This window comes from Nematostella vectensis, chromosome 11 (assembly GCF_932526225.1).
Source record: "Nematostella vectensis chromosome 11, jaNemVect1.1, whole genome shotgun sequence".
NCBI classification, from domain to species: Eukaryota; Metazoa; Cnidaria; class Anthozoa; order Actiniaria; family Edwardsiidae; genus Nematostella; species Nematostella vectensis.
The window spans coordinates 5,802,910-5,825,151 of NC_064044.1; the positions used below are offsets into that span (position 1 = coordinate 5,802,910).

Genomic DNA, 22,242 nt, shown 5'->3' on the forward strand with positions numbered 1-22,242 from the left:
TAAGCATGCATTTTGCACAAAATTCCACTAAAACTCCAGCAAAACTACAAGCTACTAGCATCACCTCCAGTGTCTTTTTGGTGACTACTTCATGTTACCATATTATAGTGTATCATAATGGTATTATATTATAGTATTCTAATTAATTTTCATATCTTCTCCTTTATTTTCCTGTATTTCCCTATATTTCCCTGGTTACCATGTTTTCACCTATATTTCTTTGTATTTCCCTGTATTATCCTGTATTTCCTTGTATTCTCCTGTATTTCCCTTTATTCTCCTGTATTATCCTGTATTACAAGCATGACCTTATCTAAGTGTTGACAGATGTGCAAAGCTATTAATGATTCACATCCACAAAAACAGCTTTATATTTTACTTGCTTCTAGAGTGAGAACTTTTTGATGTAAAGAAAAATAAATAGCAGATATGAAAAATAGATGGTTATCCAAAACCACGTGAGTAGGATTTTTTTAAATTGCATGCCATCATTTTTTGCCAGTGCAAGTACCTTAATAATAATTGCAGTATTTATAGAACATGCAATCTTTATCTGTTTTACACATACATGGTGCTGTTTTTGTGGGTGGTGGAATATGATGCATAATGAAAGTGAAGGGGGGTTCTACACAAGTTTATTCTGAGAAAAGTCATGCTGGCTCCGCTTTTAGGCAGTGCATAAATCTATTAATAGCGGAGCCAAGCGCGGAGGCCGCGCGCGTAGCCCCATATTCATAGAAATATGGTATAGGTATGCGACTTGGTTTTTGTGGTCATCGCGCGGATACCCTGTGGTGTCACTCGCCAGCCAGCCAGCCAGTCAGTCAGCCGCGCAACTCCCAGGCCCCCACTCGGCCCCCCACTAAGCATGTGATGACACGTCACGTGATGACACGTCATGATGACGTCACTTCTCACCAAACCGGTTTTTAAACCGGTTTAACAAGAAAGTGCCGACGTGTTTTTCCCTCTTTTTACCCGCCCTACTTTTTTAATGCTTTAAGTATATAAGTTCGTACACGAACAAGGGAAAGCAAAAAAAAACGACATAAATTATTTTTAAGTATTTCCACTGTGACCATGGACAACCCTTCACAGTGCGATAGAAGAGGCAAGTGTACTACTCTTTTAACAAGAAGCTTTATGTTTAAACCTTTTGTGGTTTCCTACGAGGACGACTTAGTTGAATGAAATGATTTCTTTTTATTCTAAAATGGCTCTCACACGCGATTAATTAAGCTTATTATATAATTCTGAACAATGAAAATGTGACTAAAATTTATTACATTCACGATGGTAAGTAATAAAAACAATGCCTATTGTATGGGAAATCTAGCGTACAGTATTTTTAAGTCGTGGATAGCGAAGCTATTCAGGACTTTTTGCGGTTAGCGTGGTTGTGTCACTCGCTAATAGCTAATCGTCGACTCAAGTGTAACCCATAGCCAATCATAACTCTTCTAATATCACTACTCTTGGCCAATCAAATCAAATGTTTTAGCAAAAAAGCCCGTGAATTATCAGCGGTTTTCCAAACCATGTCAAAAAAAACATGGCGGCCGTAGTTGAATTCTTAGAAGGGTAAGACTATGATTTAACGTCATTCCTGCCTTTTTTGCCAATTATAAATCGAGCCACATTCGATAAATAGCTATCTGAGTGCAAGGTTTCGCTTTAAAGTCTGTTCGTTATCAGTTCAGCGTTCACGATATATCATGTTGTCAACACACGAAACGCCACTGGTAAGCCATTTCCACTTCCCCTTTACTACTGCTGGCTGTGCACCAAATTCTTTGTTTATAATTTAAGCTTCAGAATTTATCCGTACTTCGCTACGGGTAGCGTTGTTTCCAATGTCTCCATGAATAACATTTCTTGACTGAACTTTGTTTGCCAAGAGCAGGAATCAGTTTTTTAAAGGTCTGTAAGCAAAATCACCCAAGGAGGGCTAGAGGGTTTTCCATCAATGGTATCTGGGTCGACTGGTTGTCCCCAGGGAACCAATCAGATGGGCATTGAATTACCTCAAGCAGTTATTCCAACATCACAGTAGTACCATTGTTTACACTTGTCTAAGACAAAAATACCCTATGTATAAATAAAACCACATAAAGCCAAGAAATTTATTGGTTTGGTCCATACTCTACATACCATTTTACCCTAAAGTGTGTTAAAAATAAATGCACCAAAACCAAGCTTTTGTCTCAAATTACCATTTTATTATCCACGACTTGGCAAGGGCCAAAGAAAATGGTGGCAGTCCGTAGCATGCTTGTGTTTTCTCGTTGGATCCTTCATAACAAAGTGAAATATTCCAGATCATCTTATATCTTTTTGGTTATTAATCTTTTTAGTTGAAGGAGAAGAACAAAGAAGAGGGGAGGAGCGAATTAATGAGAGGTCATGCAGGCCACGAGTGTTGACAGACGAACAGAGAGCTCGTAAGAGGGCGTGTGACCGTGCACTCACCAAGGAACAGAGAGCACGAAAAAGACAGAGGAACTCCGAGTACAAGTTTAGTAATGAGCAAAAACTGCGGAGGAAGCAAAGGGACTCGGAGTACGAATTAAATGAAGAACAGAGGGCTTGTAAGAGGCAAAGAGACTCGGAATATGAGCTAGACGAGACACAGAGAGCTTGTAAGAGGCAGAGAGACTCTGAATATGAGCTAAACGAGACACAAAGAGCTCGTAAGAGGCAGAGAGACTCTGAATATGAGCTAGACGAGACACAGAGAGCTCGTAAGAGGCAGAGAGACTCTGAATATGAGCTAAACGAGACACAGAGAGCTCGTAAGAGGGAGAGAGACTCTGAATATAAGCTAAACGAGACACAAAGAGCTCGTAAGAGGCAGAGAGACTCTGAATATGAGCTAAACGAGACACAAAGAGCTCGTAAGAGGCAGAGAGACTCTGAATATGAGCTAAACGAGACACAAAGAGCTCGTAAGAGGCAGAGAGACTCTGAATATGAGCTAAACGAGACACAAAGAGCTCGTAAGAGGCAGAGAGACTCTGAATATGAGCTAAACGAGACACAAAGAGCTCGTAAGAGGCAGAGAGACTCTGAATATGAGCTAAACGAGACACAGAGAGCTCGTAAGAAGGAGAGAGACTCTGAATATGAGCTAAACGAGACACAAAGAGCTCGTAAGAGGCAGAGAGACTCTGAATATGAGCTAAACGAGACACAAAGAGCTTGTAAGAGGCAAAGAGACTCTGAATATGGGCTAAATGAGACACAAAGAGCTCGTAAGAGGCAGAGAGACTCTGAATATGAGCTAAATGAGACACAGAGAGCTCGTAAGAGGCAGAGAGACTCTGAAAGACTCGAGGCACAGCGTGCAATGATGGCAAAAGATAGCTTGTTTGCTAAAAGGCAAAGAGAAAGCGCTCGTGAGAAACAGGGCATCTAGACTCAGAAGAAAACAACAGAGGCAGTGCCTCTCCACTGCTACTTCTGTTGGTAAGTTTTCTTTGTGTATTTATCTCATATGTAATTTAATATTTTTATATTTTTATTATTAGAACTGTCTCTAGTTATCATATTATTTCATTCTTAAGTCAGCACCTCAAATAAGGCATAACAATTAGCTATAACTAGTTTATTTAGCAATCTTGATATCAGTTATGAATTATTTAGTTGGGTCTACTACAAATAAAACAAATTGGTTATTTTCCAGTTTGACATCTTTTCTAATTTTTCCTTTCTGAATAAAACTCCTTATTACAATAATCTTAAATTTTTCAGAAAGAGAGTTATTATTAGCTGAAATATGGCAAATTCAGTTCTAAAAGTATGTATCTACAATGTAGTCAGGACTCATTATAACAGTAATCATAATATTTATCTTAAATGTTGCATACGAAATATTATGCTAGAATATTTTGAATATAAATGATTTAGATACAAATGGTGTGTCACCTCATTTTTACATATACATATTTATAAACTAATCTTGTCTTTCAAAAGTATAAATTAATTTTGAGACATTTGCTTGGATCAGCTTGAGTCTGTTTTGTACACAATAAGCACCAAGTTGTGAAATAAGTTGTTTTAAAAACATTGAAATATTTTAAGAATAAAATTGAATAAAAATATTAAAAGTTATTTTTTTTCTAGTTTGACACCACTTACCTATCTTTTCTTTCTTCATAGAATAAATAAAAAGATTGAGTAATTTTTTTCTAATTTGACAACACTTTTTTTTTTTTTCCTTTTTCATAGAACTGCTTATTAAAATAATTGTATAATTCATTGGAATGTAAGAGCCTTCTAAATTCTTAGAAATTAGCTGGACAACATTTAATGTTGTTTCGGAGTGGCGATGTTACCCTAATAATAACAATGCTTTAACAAATTGTGGTTATCAGTTTTGCTCAATAAACCTTTTAAAATGTGCTATTTAAGTTTAAAAGCAAAACATACAGTAGCATTCAGCCCTGCAGACAGATTAGCTCATTAGAGATACAGTTTATAAGGCCTATTTCACAGATCATGCAATGTTCATTTACCAACCATATCCTATAGCAGTGAGAGAGAAATTGACACAATTTTACAGATTTTACTGCAGCCATTTATACCCTCCAAAAGTCGTATTATTCATACTGAAATCCCCTTTCTTGCAGGATGTACTGACGACAGGCAAGCCAAGACACCAAGGCTCTTTGGGTAATTAAAGTGATTTTAATAACTGTGAAAGAATTATAGATATCCTGGTGGCGTAATCTCACATATTTTGTATGTATATAAGTGTACATCCCCACAGATTGCTGAGAAGTAAAATCAAATTTTCATTGACACATACAAATCTTAATATATTATATATATTTTTTTTATGTCTTAATAAAACTCATATCATACATTTTGTAAATTCTATCAGCTGAAAACAGAGTCTACTGTTCACTACTCAGGGTAGCTCCCCTTTTTTCTTTCATGTGCTAGAAAAAAAAAAGGTTTTTATTGTTTCGTATCTATTTAAGATCAAGCATGCAGCAGTACATCTACACACTTTGTCCCAGTATGCATAGGGGATACTGCTGGTAAGTAAATACACCCACAAATCCTGATAAACTTTATTGCATTCCATATTTTTTGGAGATGACTTCATTTATAAAATTTGTTCAGATTGTTATTGTATTGATGTTAAGGTACACCTATCAAAGGTAACCATTACTTATGTGTATACGTTATGAAATTTGACTTAAAAGTTAATCTCTTTTTTGTTTGTGTGATTCAAAACATGCTTATTTTTCCTAAACAGTTCTAAGGCCAGTACCAGCTGAACCAAGCCAGGAAAACGCTGTTGGACCTGAAGAAGGTACAACAGTAGAGGATGCCCTCCTACAAGCTGTTGAGACAACTCATAAATCAGCTGTTGTGCCTGCCCTGGAAACAGCTGTGGAGTTACCTTTTGAACCAGCTGCAGAGCTAGTTGTTGAGTTTGTTCCTGAACAAGGTGTAGAACCTACACAAACACCAACTAATGCACCAGAACAAGTTAAAGAGCCACTTCACCTTGTTAATAGAGCACGTGCAGTAGGTGTTGATTATGAGTATGTGACACAAGGGATTTATGAGACTGCTGATGAGCGTCAAAACAGGCATCGACGTATTGCATGCAAGGTGTCAAGGGAAGAACGCAGGCTCAGAGAGGTAATCAGAGACCTACCCCCTCCCCCACCTGCAGGTTCAACAGAGCAAGAACAGAGAGCATACTGTGCTATACGTAAATTTGAGCTCGAACAGCTATCATACACCCTTACTTACTGCCAGGTCTGCAAAGAAAGACGACCTCAGGGGAAGACAAGCAGACCTTCAGATGTGTGCCAAAGGTGTAAAAGGGATAAAAAGATGTGGTCTGCCGAGAACCACATAGATCCTGGTGTACTGCCTGAACAGCTCCAAGGAATGACAGATGCGGAACAAATGCTGATTGCCAGACTAGCTCCCACCATCCATGTGCATCTGCTGAAATATGGTGGGATTGCATCAAAGGGACATTGTATAGCTTTTCCTCAAGCTGTACATGAGCCAGCAACAATACTCCCTAGACTGCCTTCAGAAGTTGACATTATCTGCGTGAGAAGACAAGGCAGGGATGATACACACAAAGACTTCAGGGTAAGAAGAAGACGTGCGGAGAATGCACTTTACTGGCTGCAGCAGAACAACCCTGCTTATTCTGATGTCACCATTGATGTGGAGCGCATTGAGAATCTTACCCTAGATGGTGAACTCCCAGACATCAGGACCATGGAGTTTGCAGGTGATGTACAGCGTGAGGATGATGAAGGTCCTGCCCCACAGCAGATAGACCCTGGAGAGACAGACGATGCAGATGATTCTACAGTCCCCGGGATACTTCTCCCTGAACCAGGAGTAAATGTAAGGGACCAGATTCAGTCGGCAGTAGAGAGGCTGATCAGTGAAGAAGGCAATGATAATCATGCTGGAGGTTAAGTAAACAATGAGGGTGAAGAGGCCCACCAACAGGACAACAATGCTCTAAGGAATGGTGCCCAGGGACCTGTCATTCCGTGGTCATCAATTGATGAGACCCCAGCATCAGAGTTCTCCACACCATATTTCTTCACCATGGCCTTCCCCTGCTTATTCCCATATGGACTTGGTGACTTCCATATAAATAGACCAAGGACAGCCCCCCATCTCCATGAGTGGGCTGAGCATCTGGAGTGGTACCAGGATGGAAGGTTTATCAAGCACAAGGTATAACTTCCTTAGTTTTCAGTAAAGATACTTTTTTTCCAGTACAGGGGCAAGTATATTTGACTTTTTTTATGGGGAGTCCCCGAAAGATTTTTACCCATCATTATATATATATATATATATATATATAAGTACATTTTATCATATTGCATATTTTTTAAAAGGTGTGGAAGTTCGTGGTCCATAACATAATCATGAGGAAGCGAGCGCTGGAACAGAGTAGATACTATGTTGACCAGCAGCTAGGTGATCCCCACATGACTGTGGCTGACTTGCAAGAGCGCATGGCAAGAGGAGACACCACCATCGCCAACAAGCTCTTGTACTTTGGTGCAAGCCTCAGAGGGACTTCACAGTATTGGGACCAGCGGCGTCGAGAACTCAGAGCAATGGTGCAGTGTTTGGTCAACGAGAAACGTGGGCTTCCATCGTTTTTCATGACTGGTAGCTGTGCAGAGTTCTACTGGCCTCCGCTACGACGACTGTTAGAGCAGTATATCCTTGGGACAACTGGGTAGACGGTAAACTTGCTTGAAGAAAGCAATGCCTGTTTCAAGGCAGTTCAAGAGAATACCCATCTGGTTGTGAGTTACTTTGATATGCGCACTCGGTCATATCATGAGAATGTTGTGAAACCTGTGTTCGGAGTAAGTGACTATTGGTACAGGTTCGAATTTGCAAAGTCACGTGGACAAATCCACTGGCATCAGTTGAGCTGGAGAGAAGATCGCCAGCCCCATGAGCTCCTTCACCAAGCTGTACAAGAGGAGTGCCCGAAACCAGAGAAAGTGCGCAGGCTGAATGAGTAGGTGAAGGATAACTTCGACATGAGCGCCTCCCACCCAGCCGGTAAGAATATCATTTTATTAGCCTGATGTCATTGTGATACTTCATGTGTTTCTGAAAGCCTAAATCCCTGCTCCATTCTCGCTACCTCCATATATATGATACCAGGGTCCATGTGTTATTAGAAGACACACACAGGCTTGGCGTCAGCATGCACGTGCGCGCTCACCAAAACTAGATTGAATGTTTAGCTGGGGCATTAGAGGACAGACGCAGGCAAAAATCATTTTTTAGATATCTATTTGTTATAAAATATGTAATCTAAACTTTGATTCTTTTTTAAATGGGAAAATTTAAAATTTGCTTCTACTTTTAGGTAAAGACGAGGATGGGGAATCAAGAAAAGAGTTGTGGCTCCCACCAGAAGGAACTGCTGAGCCGGTTCCTGAGGACAGTGATCCTTTGGTTAGGATGCTGCTAGACTTGGATGCTACGCAGGAGGCTATGCTTGAAGACCATCTGAACCTTGTGAACCGTGTAAGGCTTCACGCCTGCTCAGACTATTGTCTTCGTACACCTCGCCATGCTGAGCCTGGTATTCAACCTGGAGAGCGTGTCTGCCGTATGGAGTTTGGCTCAGAATATCAGCGTGGTAAACCAAAAAGAGAAGAACAGGACATTGTTGCAGACCGCAAGGGGGCCGATCGTCTAGAAATGGCAAGAGATCACCCAAGAGTTGTACATCACTCAAGGTATAACCTGCAGTCCTTGAGAGCAAACTGCGACTTGAGTGTGATACTGTCAAACTCACCGCCTGACAACCCAAGCACTGATGACATCATAGCCATAGTATGCATGCAAAGGAAATGAGCCAACAGGAGCAACTGAAGACCTCTTTAAAGACATGGTAAATGCAGTTGATTCTGCAGATGAAGTGTCTGGTAGATCTGTTTGTGCACGAATGCTAATGAGAACTGTTGGTAGGAGAGATGTAAGTGGACCAGAGGCCTCGTTCGAACTCAGTGGCCTTCCTCTTTGGCGATCCACTCGTCAGTTCTCATATCTGTCCATGAAGGGTTCCCGCCGTCTTGAAAGAAATGGGGACACAGCTACATCCAGCACAGCATTAGACAAGTATCTAGCAAGACCACGTGATGAAGTGTGCTCCTGGTACAAGTTTGGATGCAAGAATAAAAAGGTCCCAGTTGTTAGTGGTGGCTCCACCTATGCTACATGGCCGCTCCAGGAGGACTTTTGTAGAACCATGATGCTACTTCACTGGCCAAACTGGTTCAGCCTAGATGAGTTGAAGTCTGCTGATGAGACCTGGAAAGATGCATTTTCGAGGTTCGTCCTCACAGACCATTGCCCTATGTTCGTGAAAGCCCTTGTGGTGAAGGCATCACGACAAGCTGAAGGTGCAAGAGAGCAAGCATATGAGTCTGACGGTGAAGATGAGACAGCAGATGCAGAAGAGCAGCCTGACTGGGTTGACGTCTACGCTGGACCAAACCAGATGTATGAGGGCGTGGAAGAGTTCCAGTATGATAATGGAGGTGAGGACTTTGACTGGAGCAGTAGTACGGTAGCAATTCCAGAAAATGCTGATCCCAAAGTCTGGCTTGAGAAACAAATCGATGAAGATGAAAATGCAGAGAATGAAGACCTTATGCTACCAGATGCGTCACCTCAAACGCTGAATAAAGAGCAGAGATCAATCGTGAGCCTCATACTGCTAACTCTGAAGAGGTATCTAGAGCAAGCAGATGATTATGTTCCGTTGAGGCTAGTGGTGTCAGGCACTGGAGGCACAGGCAAGTCCTATATGATCAAGTGCATCCAAAGGCTGGTCCGACAGGTGTTTGGCAAGAATGATGCAGTGCAGGTTGTGACACCAACAGGAGAGTCTGAACGTCAACTGAGAGATGTGCTGACATCTCTTCGAACATACTCAACCACTACAGAGCAGGTGCACTGGCTCCAACAGTTTCAGTGGCATAACCTGCGCCGAACACATGGTGACGAGCTTCTCCAGAGAATGGATGACGAAGGCCTATTTGTCGTCCCTACCCATCGCCTGGAATGGGGCAGGAACAAGACAAAGATCCTGGAGTGCAATCGCATTCCAGGCCATCCAGTTGCCAAGATAAAGGCAGAGAACCATGGTCACCATGCTCAGAAAGCAGATAGCAACAAAGCTGGTGGTCTGCTGCCTCGTCTCTACCTCTGCCGTGATAGCAAGGTAATGTTGGTAGCTAACCTAAAGGCTGCATGGGGGCTATTCAATGGTGCTGTAGGTCGAGTTGTGGATATCGTGTATCTCAATGGTCGTAGACCAACAGATGATCCACCACCGCTTCCTGACTATGTGATGGTCCGATTCACGAGCTACTGTGGACCAGCATTCATTGCAGATGATCCGCAGGTTGTACCTATTGTTCCTGTGAGTCGTTCTATTGAATGTGCATGTAGGTGCACACGTGTGCAGGTTCCCTTGAGACTGGCATGGGGGATGACTATCCACAAATGCCAAGGTAAGACCGTAGGGGAGGGGGAACCATTTAGGTACGTTGTGATTCACCCTGGTAAGTATGCCTTTGAATCAAAGAATCCTGGAGCACTGTTTGTGGCTTTGTCAAGAGCAAAGTCAGCTGGAGGCGACAATGCTGACCCTGATTTCGCCTTCCACGAGGATGTTCTGGTAAATGAGGATAGATTCCGTGCAGTGTATTCTCGTACAACCAGGGCACGTACATTTGAGATGGAGCGACTTCACCGGCTTTCTGAGCAGTGCCAGCAACGCCATGAGTTTGCACCTGCATACCGCAAGGACACCTTCATGGAGCTCTTGCAGTGGGCAGATGAATACAACCACGACGAGGGATGCTGTGAGATAATCATCAATCATCGAGTTGCTCCCAGGTTTATCTTGGTATGAGCAATGAGATGTGAGTAGAAGTCTCACAATCTATATGGACCTGTCTGACAGGTCCCTTCCATGCCATCTTCCCTTTGCTTGCCTGGACGAATTGCCCTCGAAGGCCTACATTAGCTGGGCTAGGGAAAATGCTGGAGTAACAGTGCTCAAGGCTGGCAAGGCTGACAGTGGTTAATTATTGCTGGGTCTCAGTGTTCCTGGAAAGGGAGTACTGGCTGGCTGGTTAATGAGCCGATAGTAATCGTTGATACAGTTACTTGCACAGTGTTGGCTCATCGTAGCTAATGGCCCTGTTGTACACCACCTTTGTCGTCCAAGTTGGGCAAAGCTAGCGTTTGAATAGTAATCGCTGTATTACTTGGCAGTGGCATGGTCTATAGGCCATTTAGTACTGCAGCTAGCGAGCTGGCATGTTGATCAGCAGTGATAACCACTGTTGGCCAGCGAAAGGTGGGATAAGAGACCAATCCATTTTCCTCTTTTCTCTTGAATTGTTTTCATTAGACAAAACTACAAGTGCTTTACTAAGCAAAGAGATGCAACGCTACCATCAACAGGGTATTTATTGTGCCCATAAAACATGAAATATACTTGTATAATTCAATTTCTTTTTTATGAATAGTCCATCAAATTATAATAAATAACAATTAAGCTTTCTTTATTCTAAACTGCTCCTACTTACTGTGGATTGGTCTGTTGCCTGTAAAGGCAAGGCTGGTTGTGGATGCAGTGTCGACTCAACGTTGTGGTCAATACACTGTGACCAGCAATTGGAATCCAGGCAAGAATGTACTTTGTACATGAAACTTTTCCTCTTTTTCTTCTTCAACATTTGCTAGAATTGATACATCCCCAATCAATTGTAAATAATCACGAGTTATCATAGAGCATGAAAAGTGTACCACATGAAGAATCATTGCACATAACCAATCCAAAGCAGCAGCTGCAAGTACAGCAAAGTTATAGAAACTGGCAAGCAACAAGCAAGTTGAAAGAAATCTTCAAACATCTCCTTTTATATAAAGAGAGTGCCCGAACAGGTGATGGCAGATGGTCTTTAGCATTGTTCTTTATGGTAATGTGAATGTATAACCTTTTCACACAATGCACAGGTACTATTGTGTGCATGGGATGTCAATATTGGTGAAGTACAGTATTAGCTGGATATACACAAATGAAACGTTAAGTGTTTGATTGAACATTTGGTAAGCGTTTGTTATATAATACTGAAACCCTAATATCACTGGATGTGTAACATATTCTATTTCTTTTCTATAAGAAATTATGTGCTACGTACACAAAAATGGAGCATTATGTGCCATCTAGCCTACTGCTACAGTATAACAATAAGGAAGAGGTAAAGTAACTCTGATTATGGTTTACATCTTAATATCAAACACTATGCTTTTCATCACTAACAATGCTGTAAGTTATCCACAGAGAGATTTTGGGTGACCTCAATAAACTTCAACTAGCAAATATATAGCCACTGAACAAATTGCTAAAGGTTTTTACTTTTGCTGCAATAATACATCTTGGGTACATCTTACAGTATTTTGTTACTATTGACAAACAAAAATTACTGGAGTCCCTTGGAAGATAATAAGAATTATATTTACCCTTCCTCCAACTTGAAACAATTTTTAAGCTATCTTGGCTGCAATACTGTTACCCTAATACCATTAGTTTACAGTTCTATGACTAAATTGCTACTTCGTTTCTTTTAGAAAATTACTGACACAGAAGGACGTTTGGAATCCTGTTCTGTCATCTAGTCAACTGCAGGCTTTTACATTAAGAGAAGAGGTACAGTTACTATGGATATCTATGTCTTTTTCTTGGTTTAATAGGAGCAAAATCATTCTTCCATGAGAACATACAATACATTTTTTATCACTAAAACACAGCTTGTTGTAATTTTTATCAGAAAATCAAATCATTGAAGTACCCAAAAGGCGTTTAAACAATCATATGTTAAAAGTATAAACTACTTTTTTATATATTTGTTATATCAGAGTCACTACCTCAGCCAGCCTGATTTTGCTTTCTTTTTGAGATATGATAATTGTTTCATTGAACATTTGGTAAGTTTTGTCATAAAACACTGCAACCTTAATACCACTAGATGTGTAACATATTCATTTTTTGTTTCTATGAGAAATGTGCTACTTAGAATGACATTTGTAAGCATGATCTGCCATCTAGTCTACTGCTATAAACACAAGGAAAGAGGTAAAGTTACTATGATTATGGTTTGCATATATCATTAAACATTATGTTTTCAACTACTTACACCTTCTAATTAACTAACACCGAAGACCCAGGCAGATATGAAAATCAGAAAAAGATTGTTCACCTTTCCTCTATTTTTTTTTCTTTTTGACAATTAGTGTTAGATAAGACGTAAGGACAAGCCTGATCTGTCATCTTGTCAACTGCTTTTACAATAAAAAAATAGGTAAAGTAACTACTGTCACTCCCCTTTAATAAGGATAGTTACATATGCGTGTATAACTGATTTTGTTTCCTTTTTTAGATGTAGTAATTTGCAGATACCAGATGGATGTAGAGATGCTACATACACCAGTTGTAGACAAATATAAGGTAAAGTAGATCAAAAGAGATAGAAAGAACATATAATGTCCCAACGAAAGGGTTGTATTTCTGACAACCTCAACACAACACAAGACCTTTTTTTGCAAGACTAGCTTTTCTGCTAGCTTACTCAGTAACATCTGGTAAGCAGGTAAGTGCAAGACACGGAAATTGGCCAGTGACTGTGAATTATGAAAGAAAATAAGCTTTATATGACAGTCTTGGTGAACTCTATTCACTTTGAATCCTCCGAACGTTATTACTATAAAAGATGACTTAATAATGTTTCCAGGTGTCACTGGTCTTATTCATATGACTCAATTATGCACATGTTTCCCCCCTCAGTTCTCCAAGATGCTTCGCTGGTATAAATAAATTTGGTGGCTGATGCTCTGGCTGGCAATATTTCTTCAAAAAGCTCAAAGACTTGTCATTGCAGCAACTCTCATTGGGTACCTTTTCTTGCTTTAACCGTAATTATAAGTTAAGGGCTCTAATTATCTCTAAGCTAATAGAATTAAATAAAATAACAGTTAGTCGATATTTTTCTCCTTTACTAGTATGTATTGGGGTCCTTGTGCTCATTTCATTATTCATTCATCACAAGAATAGCCATGGCAAACATTAGTCCAGTATTTCAGAGAGCCTTTATCATTATACCACCTCAACACTACATTTCGTCAATATTTACTTAAAAAAAATCAAACAACTAAAAAGCTAGTTTAAGACCTTCGCATACACAATTATGACACAAGTATGAATATGCTCGTCCACGCAGGCTCCGCTTTTAGGCAGTGCAAGACTACTGCATATCCCCATCAAAACAGTAGATAGATTGCGTGTAATGAACTTGGGCCGCCTGTGGTTGAGCGAATTGTAAATCCTAAGGAGCATAGATGACTTCCAGGGAGTTAAACAAAAAGCAAACAACAATTACTGTGTATACATATTCAACAATATAAAGAAAGACCGCTTTTACCTTGGTAAAATAAAGCTGGGATTCTTTAGACCGATACTAAAACTATCGTAACCTGGCCTTCCCAAAACACACAGGAAAACCAAGCGATCAAGGTCAGTACTCCAAGGAATACCTGTGGTTTAAGCGGGAAAATCAAGAGGGGCGGCGCGCGCGAAAACAAAAACAAAAAATTAAATATTGCCCCTGCAGTTGTGTTACACCAAAACGTAAGTACACAACACTTAACCTGAACTCCTATTTAACCCCGTTTTTCTAGCTCGCTTAAAAGGCAAGAAATACCTTTTTTGTTCCTTTACTTTAATTTTACATTTTCCACAGAATGTCGCAAAACGCACAGCCCGCCGGACCGCCCCCATCGAGCGGCGGCAAACGAGAAGGTATCAATCACTTGCGCTCCTTTTAGGAACAAACCTTAGCATATTTGAAGCGAAAATGTTGGTAATTACTAAAAAAATATTCACTGTCAAGCGATAAAAATTCGGAATGTGTAGGTACAATACGGCACAATACCCAAATACTAGATACACGACAGGTTTTACTTTACAAGTTTCTTAGTTATTTAAGCTTACAAAAGCTTGTAATTAAATATTAGCCAATGAGTCATATCATAATAATAGTGTGTTGATTAGTGCAGCGCACTCAAAACTATTATTATACTTAATGCTTGACAGAAAATAATCAGCAGAAAGGGAAAAGAAAAAGTACAAAAAATACAAATCAAGCTTACATCATATACTTGAATTGAATACAATAGACCAAAACTGGAATTCGATTCTGCCAAATTTCCGTCTTTAATAAGACTTCTTCGGGGCAGACATTCATATCTTGAATTAATTGTTGTTTTTTTTATTTAAGCTTAACTTAACTTTAAGCTTATATTTCGCTTTTTGATTTACAGCATGTGAAAAGTGTAAAGGTCACGGCCATAAGGCTGAAAAATGTAAGTATATGTAGAAAGAACTTGAAGTGTGAAAATGTAATGACAATGTAACAAGTGTTTAACATATTTATTTCATCAGATAATAATGTGCGCTGTTATAGGTGTCGGGGGCAGGGGCACAAAAAAAAACAATGCCCCACACGACCTCAAAGTAAGTATTGAAGAATCTCTGGTTTAGGTGTTTCTTTATCTTAATTTTAGAGTATTTCATAAAATATTCCAACAAATGTCATTGCAATACGCTTTAGCAGTGTCACTGAGGATATGAAACAGACTGATAAGTTACTTGTAATGGTGATGGTAATTTCTGCCTAGAACTATACACCTATTTCAAGTAAGGTTGCATCAGAGAGTCCTTGTCTGGTAACATGCAAGGTTGTTGTGTGGGTGCATAGGGTGACTATTCCTCACGGCTCTGGTCATCTAATTCCTGGGTAACTACCTTCACGTGGTGCACCTGTCTTAGACAAAATGTTATCCTAGGGACCGAGCGAGGGACGGTATATTCCCTCTCGGGTAGGTGGAGCTCTTCAGCCTTGGTCGGCAGTCCACCTAGGGGAAGGAAAACCCTGATTTTCAAACCTCCACTGCCTTGCGGCCATACCCTGTTATGGGAAAGGCTCTCAAAAAGTCTGGACACCGGCAAACCCCCCCATAGATACTACTTGTTCTATGGGGAAGACGGCGGCTTCAGCAAAGCACCCGTGGAGTGTTAAGGGCAAGTGAAGTCATCCATGGTTTATCTTGGCCATCCACTGCATCTGGTTCTGTCTTCCAGTCGTCTCGACATTGTCCTGCCACTGGTCCATGATGGCTCCAGACGAGAGAGTGAGGTCGACGATGCGCAACTCTTCTTCACTTAAATCAAAATTCATAGCGCAAGTCATCTATCATTTTTTTCACTTCATCACCCTAATCCAAAGTCCTGTGGCGACAGGCACGCAACGAAGCGACAGGTGTGGGTACACTGGAAGTCGTAGATGCAAACCTGCACATAGGCGGCTCAGGCCATAGGGTCGCTATTCACTGACTGGAGCAGCAGTGGATCTCGGCAGCAGTCTGAGTGACTGAGCAGCCCTATTTAGGAACGCACTGCTCACCTCCATGGCAAGAGGAGAGGACTAGAAAAGGTGTCCCAAACATTGCCTGCTCCATCTTACCCTATCCAGTTTACCGCGACTGGAGGGGGCCCTATTTATGCTGTCGAAACAAAGGAAGTAAACTAAAAGCAAGATTCACACCACTAACCGCTGCAGCCTGGAACGTTCGCACACTCCTTGACAGAGGTGGCTCCGAAAGACCCGAGAGACGCACAGCACTTGTCGCAAGCGAACTTGGTAGATACAACATTGACATCGCTGCTCTTAGTGAAACCAGACTAGCGGGAGAGGGCATGCTATGCGAGAGAGGTACAGACTATACTTTCTTCTGGAGTGGACGCAGCCCGGTAGAGAGAAGAGAAGCAGGAGTGGGGTTTGCTGTTAAGTCGTCCATTGCTTGCAAGCTACCTGATCCACCTAAGGGTATAAGTGACCGTCTTATGACATTGAGGCTGCCCCTTTCCAATGATAAAAGGTTCGCCACTATCATTAGTGCCTATGCACCTACAATGACCAACCCGGATGAGATAAAGGACAAGTTTTACGAAGATCTAAACAATGTCATCAACACTGTTCCTCAAGCAGACAAGCTCATTATTCTAGGCGACCTCAACGCAAGAGTTGGGTGCGACAGTTCCATGTGGGAAGGAGTGATTGGGAAACATGGAGTCGGCAAATGCAACAGCAATGGTCTTCTCCTTCTCCAAACATGTGCAGAGCACGAGCTTCTAATCACAAACACCATCTTCAAACTTCCCACCCGTAACAGAACATCTTGGATGCACCCCCGCTCAAAGCACTGGCATCTGATAGACTATTCCATCGTGCGTAAAAGAGACAGACAGGATGTTCGGGTCACAAAGACCATGTGTGGCGCTGATTGTTGGACAGACCACCGTCTTGTTGTTTCCAAACTTAATATTCGTGTCCAACCAAAGAGAAGGCCTCAGGGTGTAAAGAAGACTAAACGTCTGAATACCAGCAAGCTGAAAGTCAGTGAGACTAAAAACACCTTTTCTGATACTCTGAAACAACGCTTGGATTCCACTCTGCTAAATGGCCAGGACGTTGAGACTGCATGGGCAGGACTCCGTGAATTGGTTTACAACACGGCTTTAGAGTGCCTCGGGCAAAAAATCAGAAAGCACAAAGACTGGTTTGATGATAACAGCACGGAGATTGAACAACTGCTAGAGGAAAAGCGTCGTGCGTACAAAGCTCATCTCGTTGACCCATCGTCAACTTCAAAACTTGATACACTAAGAAAAGTACGAAGCACAGTCCAAGCAAAGTTGCGTCAGATGCAAGATACCTGGCTCAGTAGGAAAGCTGATGAGATCCAGGACTATGCTGACAGAAACGACATGAAAAATTTCTACAACAGCTTAAATGAAATCTATGGTCCTACTACCTCAGGCTCACTGTCTCCACTTCTCAGTGCTGATGGGGAAACACTGGTCTCCGATAAAGATAAAGTCCTGGCGAGGTGGGCAGAACACTTTGAGAGTGTCCTAAATAGACCCTCGGCAATAAATGACGAAGCCATCAACAGACTACCTCAAGTTCCTGTCGACGAAACCATGGACGTTGTACCAACATTCGTGGAAATTCAGAAAGCAGTCAACCTTCTATCCAGTGGCAAAGCCCCAGGGTCAGACTCCATACCAGCGGAAGTCTACAAAGAGGGAGGTGCGGCTCTGACGGAGAAACTTTACCAGCTTTTTCAGCTCATCTGGAATCACGAGGCAGTGCCTCAGGACTTTAAGGATGCCTCCATTATACATCTCTACAAACGCAAAGGAAACCGCCGTATCTGCGATAATCATCGAGGAATCTCCCTGCTGTCCATCGCTGGCAAAATTCTGGCCAGAGTCTTACTCAATCGTCTCATTGTACATCTCGAGCAAGGCCTCCTACCTGAAAGTCAATGTGGTTTCCGGAAGGAGCGCGGGACAACTGACATGATATTTGCTGCAAGGCAACTTCAGGAGAAGTGTCAAGAACAAAATGTCGACCTGTATTCCACCTACGTCGACCTGACAAAAGCGTTTGATACTGTCAGTAGAGAGGGCCTCTGGAAAATAATGGCGAAGTTTGGCTGTCCCAGCAAATTCATAAACATCGTACGCCAATTACATGACGGCATGCTTGCGAGCGTCCAGGACAACGGAGAGACCTCTCATTCTTTCCCTGTCTCAAACGGAGTTAAGCAAGGATGCGTCCTTGCCCCTACTCTATTCAGTCTGATGTTCTCAGCCATGCTGACTGACGCTTTTAAAGATGATGAGGTAGGCATCGGCATCAAGTATCGTTTCGATGGCTCTGTGTTCAATCTCAGGAGGCTTCAGGCGAAATCCAAGATCTCGGCTGATACTGTAAACGACCTCTTATTCGCTGACGATTGTGCCCTCAATGCTACCTCTCAAGCAGACCTGCAACACAGCGTAGATCTGTTTTCTAGTGCCTGTAACAACTTCGGCCTCAAAATAAACACCAAAAAGACGGAGGCTATGCATCAGCCAGCGCCTGGAAAGCCCTACACTGAACCTAACATCATCATCAATGGTCAAAAACTCAATGCTGTTGACAAATTTACCTACCTTGGCAGTACTCTCTCCAGAAACGTTGTCCTCGATGACGAAGTTACCAACAGACTAGCCAGAGCAAGCGCCGCATTTGGAAGGCTTCGTAAGAACGTTTGGAAAAGGAGAGGGATAAGAACAGATACAAAGATCAAAGTGTATCGTGCCGTTGTGCTGCCTATGCTACTTTACGGGTCTGAAACCTGGACTATCTACAAGCGCCATGCGATGAAGCTTAACCATTTCCACACTACCTGTCTGAGGAAAATTCTCAATGTTCGCTGGCAAGAAAAGATCCCGGATACTGAGGTCCTTGCACGTGCAGGTCTGCCCAGCATTCACACCATCCTGAAACAGTCTCAGCTTCGCTGGGCGGGGCACGTAGCTCGTATGCCTGATGAACGGCTTCCTAAGAAACTTCTGTTTGGTGAGCTTCAGCACGGAAAACGCTGCAAAGGTGGCCAGAAGAAGAGATTTAAAGACACCCTAAAACTCTCGCTAAAAGCATTCAACATCGATCACACCTCATGGGAGCTTCTGGCACAAAACCGTCAAGGTTGGCGCCGTGTCATTCGCAACGGTGCTGCGGCATGCGAGGCAAATTGGACAGCTGCCGCAGAGGAGCGTAGAGCCGCCAGAAAGTCTCAAGATCCCAAAGCTGCAACAATACCATGCCCTCAGTGCCCCAGGCTTTTCCGTGCACAGATTGGCCTTATTAGCCATCTGCGCACCCACAAGCGTCCTTAGTCCCGCTCAGGATGACGGTGAAAATGAAAAATTGAACACGATGGTCCTCGTCGTAGCGACGGACAAACAACAACACAGCATAAAATAAAAAAACCTATATTTACATGACCCATTAATTAATTGATTCTAGATGGTGTTTATTGGTGTATTTTAGGTGAGCGTTTGGAAAATATATTATTTGATACTAATCTTTCATCCTTTTTTATAGAGAAGAACAACAACAAGACGAAAAGAGGCAATGCAGCTGCAGGCGGTGGCAGTGGTGGGGCAAAGCAGTTTGTCTTCCACATATATTGATTTCCATATTTAGGGGAGTGCTTTTGGTGCCTCCTCTAAATATGGAAATTAATTGTTACCTGGTAGACAAACTGTTGTCTCTTTATTAATACATGTTTTGACATTTATTATTTTATATAATACACCTATTTCAAATGAGCAAATGTCACAAACTGCAGTGCTTCAAAGATATCAAATGAGCCAACAAATAAGCATAGATCAAAGCTTACCCATGTTTCTTTTTGTGTGTCTTTTGAATGAACCAATCAGTGTTACCACACATTGATTCTCCAATGCAATACCTTGTTTGAAATAGGTGTATAATATATATTTAAAAAATATTGTAACCTGTTATATTTTATTAAATATAACTAAATAACCAATAAGTTCTTATGACAATACAATATTTTATTAGGTTGTGCATGATTTTTCATAGCCAAATTGATATATAGATTTAGGCACTGCCTAAAAGCGGAGCCAGCATAAACACCTTTTGTGTTGACTGATCAAAGGTATTATTGGGGGATCTAGGATCCTGCTCTCTACTGAGATTTATTTATTGTACCAACCAAATGGATCCAGGCCTTATTCAATAATTCAAATTATGCAGTACATCAAAGTTAACAAACACAATTCCTGGTGTGGATATGGCTGTCAAAATTGTCAAGAGTCTAATGGTAAATTCTTATGTCCCATCATAGAAGTTCCATTATGAATATCTATTTTTTAAAACAAAACAATACTCCCACAAGCTTCGCCCTTGTGCAGAAAATGTCATGGAAGTAACAGAATTCCAAAGATTCAAAATAATATATTTAGACTGTTTAGATGCCATACTGTGATTTTTATGTATTGATTTAGTGGCATTTCTCTCTTTCATTGGACCGAATATTCAGAAAAATGTCTGGAAATTAAAATCCAAAAAATATATCTACTTTCATGCATTACATATTGGTGCAACCCACTTTACCATATAGTGGCCTTGTTGTTGGTGGCCTACTCCCAAATGAATGCAATTAAGAAAAAACAGATTGAAAATGCTAACTTCTAATTTCAAACCAAACCCTTTCATTGATCTATGTTTGGGGTAGAGAGGAATCAAAGAATATCAAATGACTAAAAAATAATCGATGGGAGAGAAGAGAAAAAGTGAATTGACTCAACTTGAAAGGTTTGGTGAAAAAAATATCAAAGTAATGAAAATAATTTGATTGAGCATTTCTTGACATTTCCCCTTTCCCATTATCTTAACCCTTTCACCACCACAGGCCTCTAAAGAGGCCATGTCTTTGCTATCCAAGCTATGTGAACAGAATTCTATTATTGAAAACGAACAAGGTTGTTGCTAGTGTTATAAAGTTTAAGTATCTTGCCCTAAAAAACCCTTCCCCTTAATAAAAGTTCCATTAATGTACATTTGTAAAGCTACATTCTGACAAGCTTTGTTCTTGCGAAGAACAATGGATAAAACAGGATTTCAAAGATGGAATATAGTGTCAGATACAATTTTAGATAAGATGCAATGCTGAAGATTTAATGTACCATTTTAAGTGGTGATTTTCCATCCCCATTGGAATTAATATCTACAAATATACATCCAGTAATGCATTATATTTTGGTGTTTTGAGAAACCCTGGATCTAACTATTCCAATGAAATAAATCTAAACATTTAAAATAAATGTAATGGGCAAAATCCTAAAAAGAAAATAGAAGTGAAATTAATAAATGAAAATTTCTAATTTAAAAATCAAATCTGTTCATTAATTTATTTTTGGTGTAGAGGGGAAATAGCAAAGAGCATCAATTGCATAAAAATAGTCAACAGGGAGAAGAAAAAGGAAGAAATATGACTCTTCCTTAAATGTTTGAAAAGAAAATATAATAACAATAATGTGATAATTATATTCAGTACTTTTCTAAAATATCCCCTTTCCCATTATCTTTAGGTTGATAGAAAACTGTTTTCTTTACAGATTTATTATTTAAAAAGCAAAAGTTTGTTTTTAGTTTTATAATATATAAGTATCTTGTTCTAAAAAAAAACTATGAGTGTGTACTGCTGAATCACATAGTAATGAACTAGTCATTTGCGCCCCCTCCCTTATGGTCCCGCAGAAGTCAGGGGTTAATGTGGGGTTTTAGACCACTTTTTAACCAGAATATGTCAAGAGGGGTGGTGGTATTGACTGTTTTTGACTCTTAACTTGGAAACAGGCTTTTATTAAAGTTTAATCCCCCACCCTTCCCTGGGACCATGGGTGTGGGGGTATCAAATGACTAGTGAATAAGAACATCCTACTGTTCTCCTCAAGACATGATTTTTAATTCTCATGTCTTCCAGTCTTTAGCATTCATCTTGGCCCTCAGGTAGTTCCTGGTTCATAAAAGATTGAAAACAATTATTTATTATTTCTTTCAAAACATTCTTTTTATCAAGCCATTTATAATCTAACTAATTTTCCACAACTATTTGAAAAAAAATGAACACATGAGATGCAAGATGCAGACAATAACAACAATACATATTGAAAATAGGTTTTTTCTTAATCCTCGGTAAGGAAAATTTCTC

General features: G+C 40.7%; 3 protein-coding genes and 2 long non-coding RNA genes across 7 annotated transcripts; all 5 read left to right on the plus strand.

Moving 5' to 3' along the window:
* Positions 1-712: 712 nt before the first annotated feature.
* LOC116611801 (vicilin-like seed storage protein At2g18540) lies at positions 713-3,417 on the plus strand. 2 transcript variants are annotated; one of them, XM_048734040.1, is made up of 3 exons: positions 713-1,111; positions 2,355-3,207; positions 3,310-3,417. In XM_048734040.1, the coding sequence occupies exons 1-3, from the start codon at positions 1,081-1,083 to the stop codon at positions 3,413-3,415; spliced, it is 990 nt and encodes a 329-aa protein (XP_048589997.1). In that variant the 5' UTR covers positions 713-1,080; the 3' UTR covers positions 3,416-3,417. The 2 variants fall into 2 exon arrangements, 1 of the variants encoding a protein (XP_048589997.1); XR_004293670.2 differs by lacking the exons at positions 713-1,111; positions 3,310-3,417 and adding an exon at positions 1,529-1,742 and having other exon boundaries at positions 2,355-2,571.
* Positions 3,418-6,533: 3,116 nt separating this feature from the next.
* On the plus strand, positions 6,534-7,538 carry LOC125573780. The gene is made up of 3 exons (XM_048734550.1): positions 6,534-6,729; positions 6,894-7,243; positions 7,397-7,538. The coding sequence occupies exons 1-3, from the start codon at positions 6,598-6,600 to the stop codon at positions 7,536-7,538; spliced, it is 624 nt and encodes a 207-aa protein (XP_048590507.1). The 5' UTR covers positions 6,534-6,597.
* LOC5504101 lies at positions 7,305-8,385 on the plus strand. The gene is made up of 2 exons (XM_048734551.1): positions 7,305-7,578; positions 7,892-8,385. The coding sequence occupies exons 1-2, from the start codon at positions 7,557-7,559 to the stop codon at positions 8,383-8,385; spliced, it is 516 nt and encodes a 171-aa protein (XP_048590508.1). The 5' UTR covers positions 7,305-7,556.
* Positions 8,386-11,712: 3,327 nt separating this feature from the next.
* LOC116607149 lies at positions 11,713-12,900 on the plus strand. Its single transcript, XR_004292229.2, has 3 exons — positions 11,713-11,810; positions 12,181-12,259; positions 12,612-12,900. It is a non-coding gene; the product is annotated as an uncharacterized LOC116607149 (long non-coding RNA).
* An 80-nt stretch (positions 12,901-12,980) lies between these two features.
* On the plus strand, positions 12,981-20,019 carry LOC116611799. Of its 2 annotated transcripts, XR_007314101.1 has the most exons (6): positions 12,981-13,057; positions 13,394-14,233; positions 14,346-14,404; positions 14,699-14,728; positions 14,926-15,118; positions 19,605-20,019. It is a non-coding gene; the product is annotated as an uncharacterized LOC116611799 (long non-coding RNA). The 2 variants fall into 2 exon arrangements; XR_007314100.1 differs by having other exon boundaries at positions 13,394-14,404.
* The last annotated feature ends 2,223 nt before the right edge of the window (positions 20,020-22,242 follow it).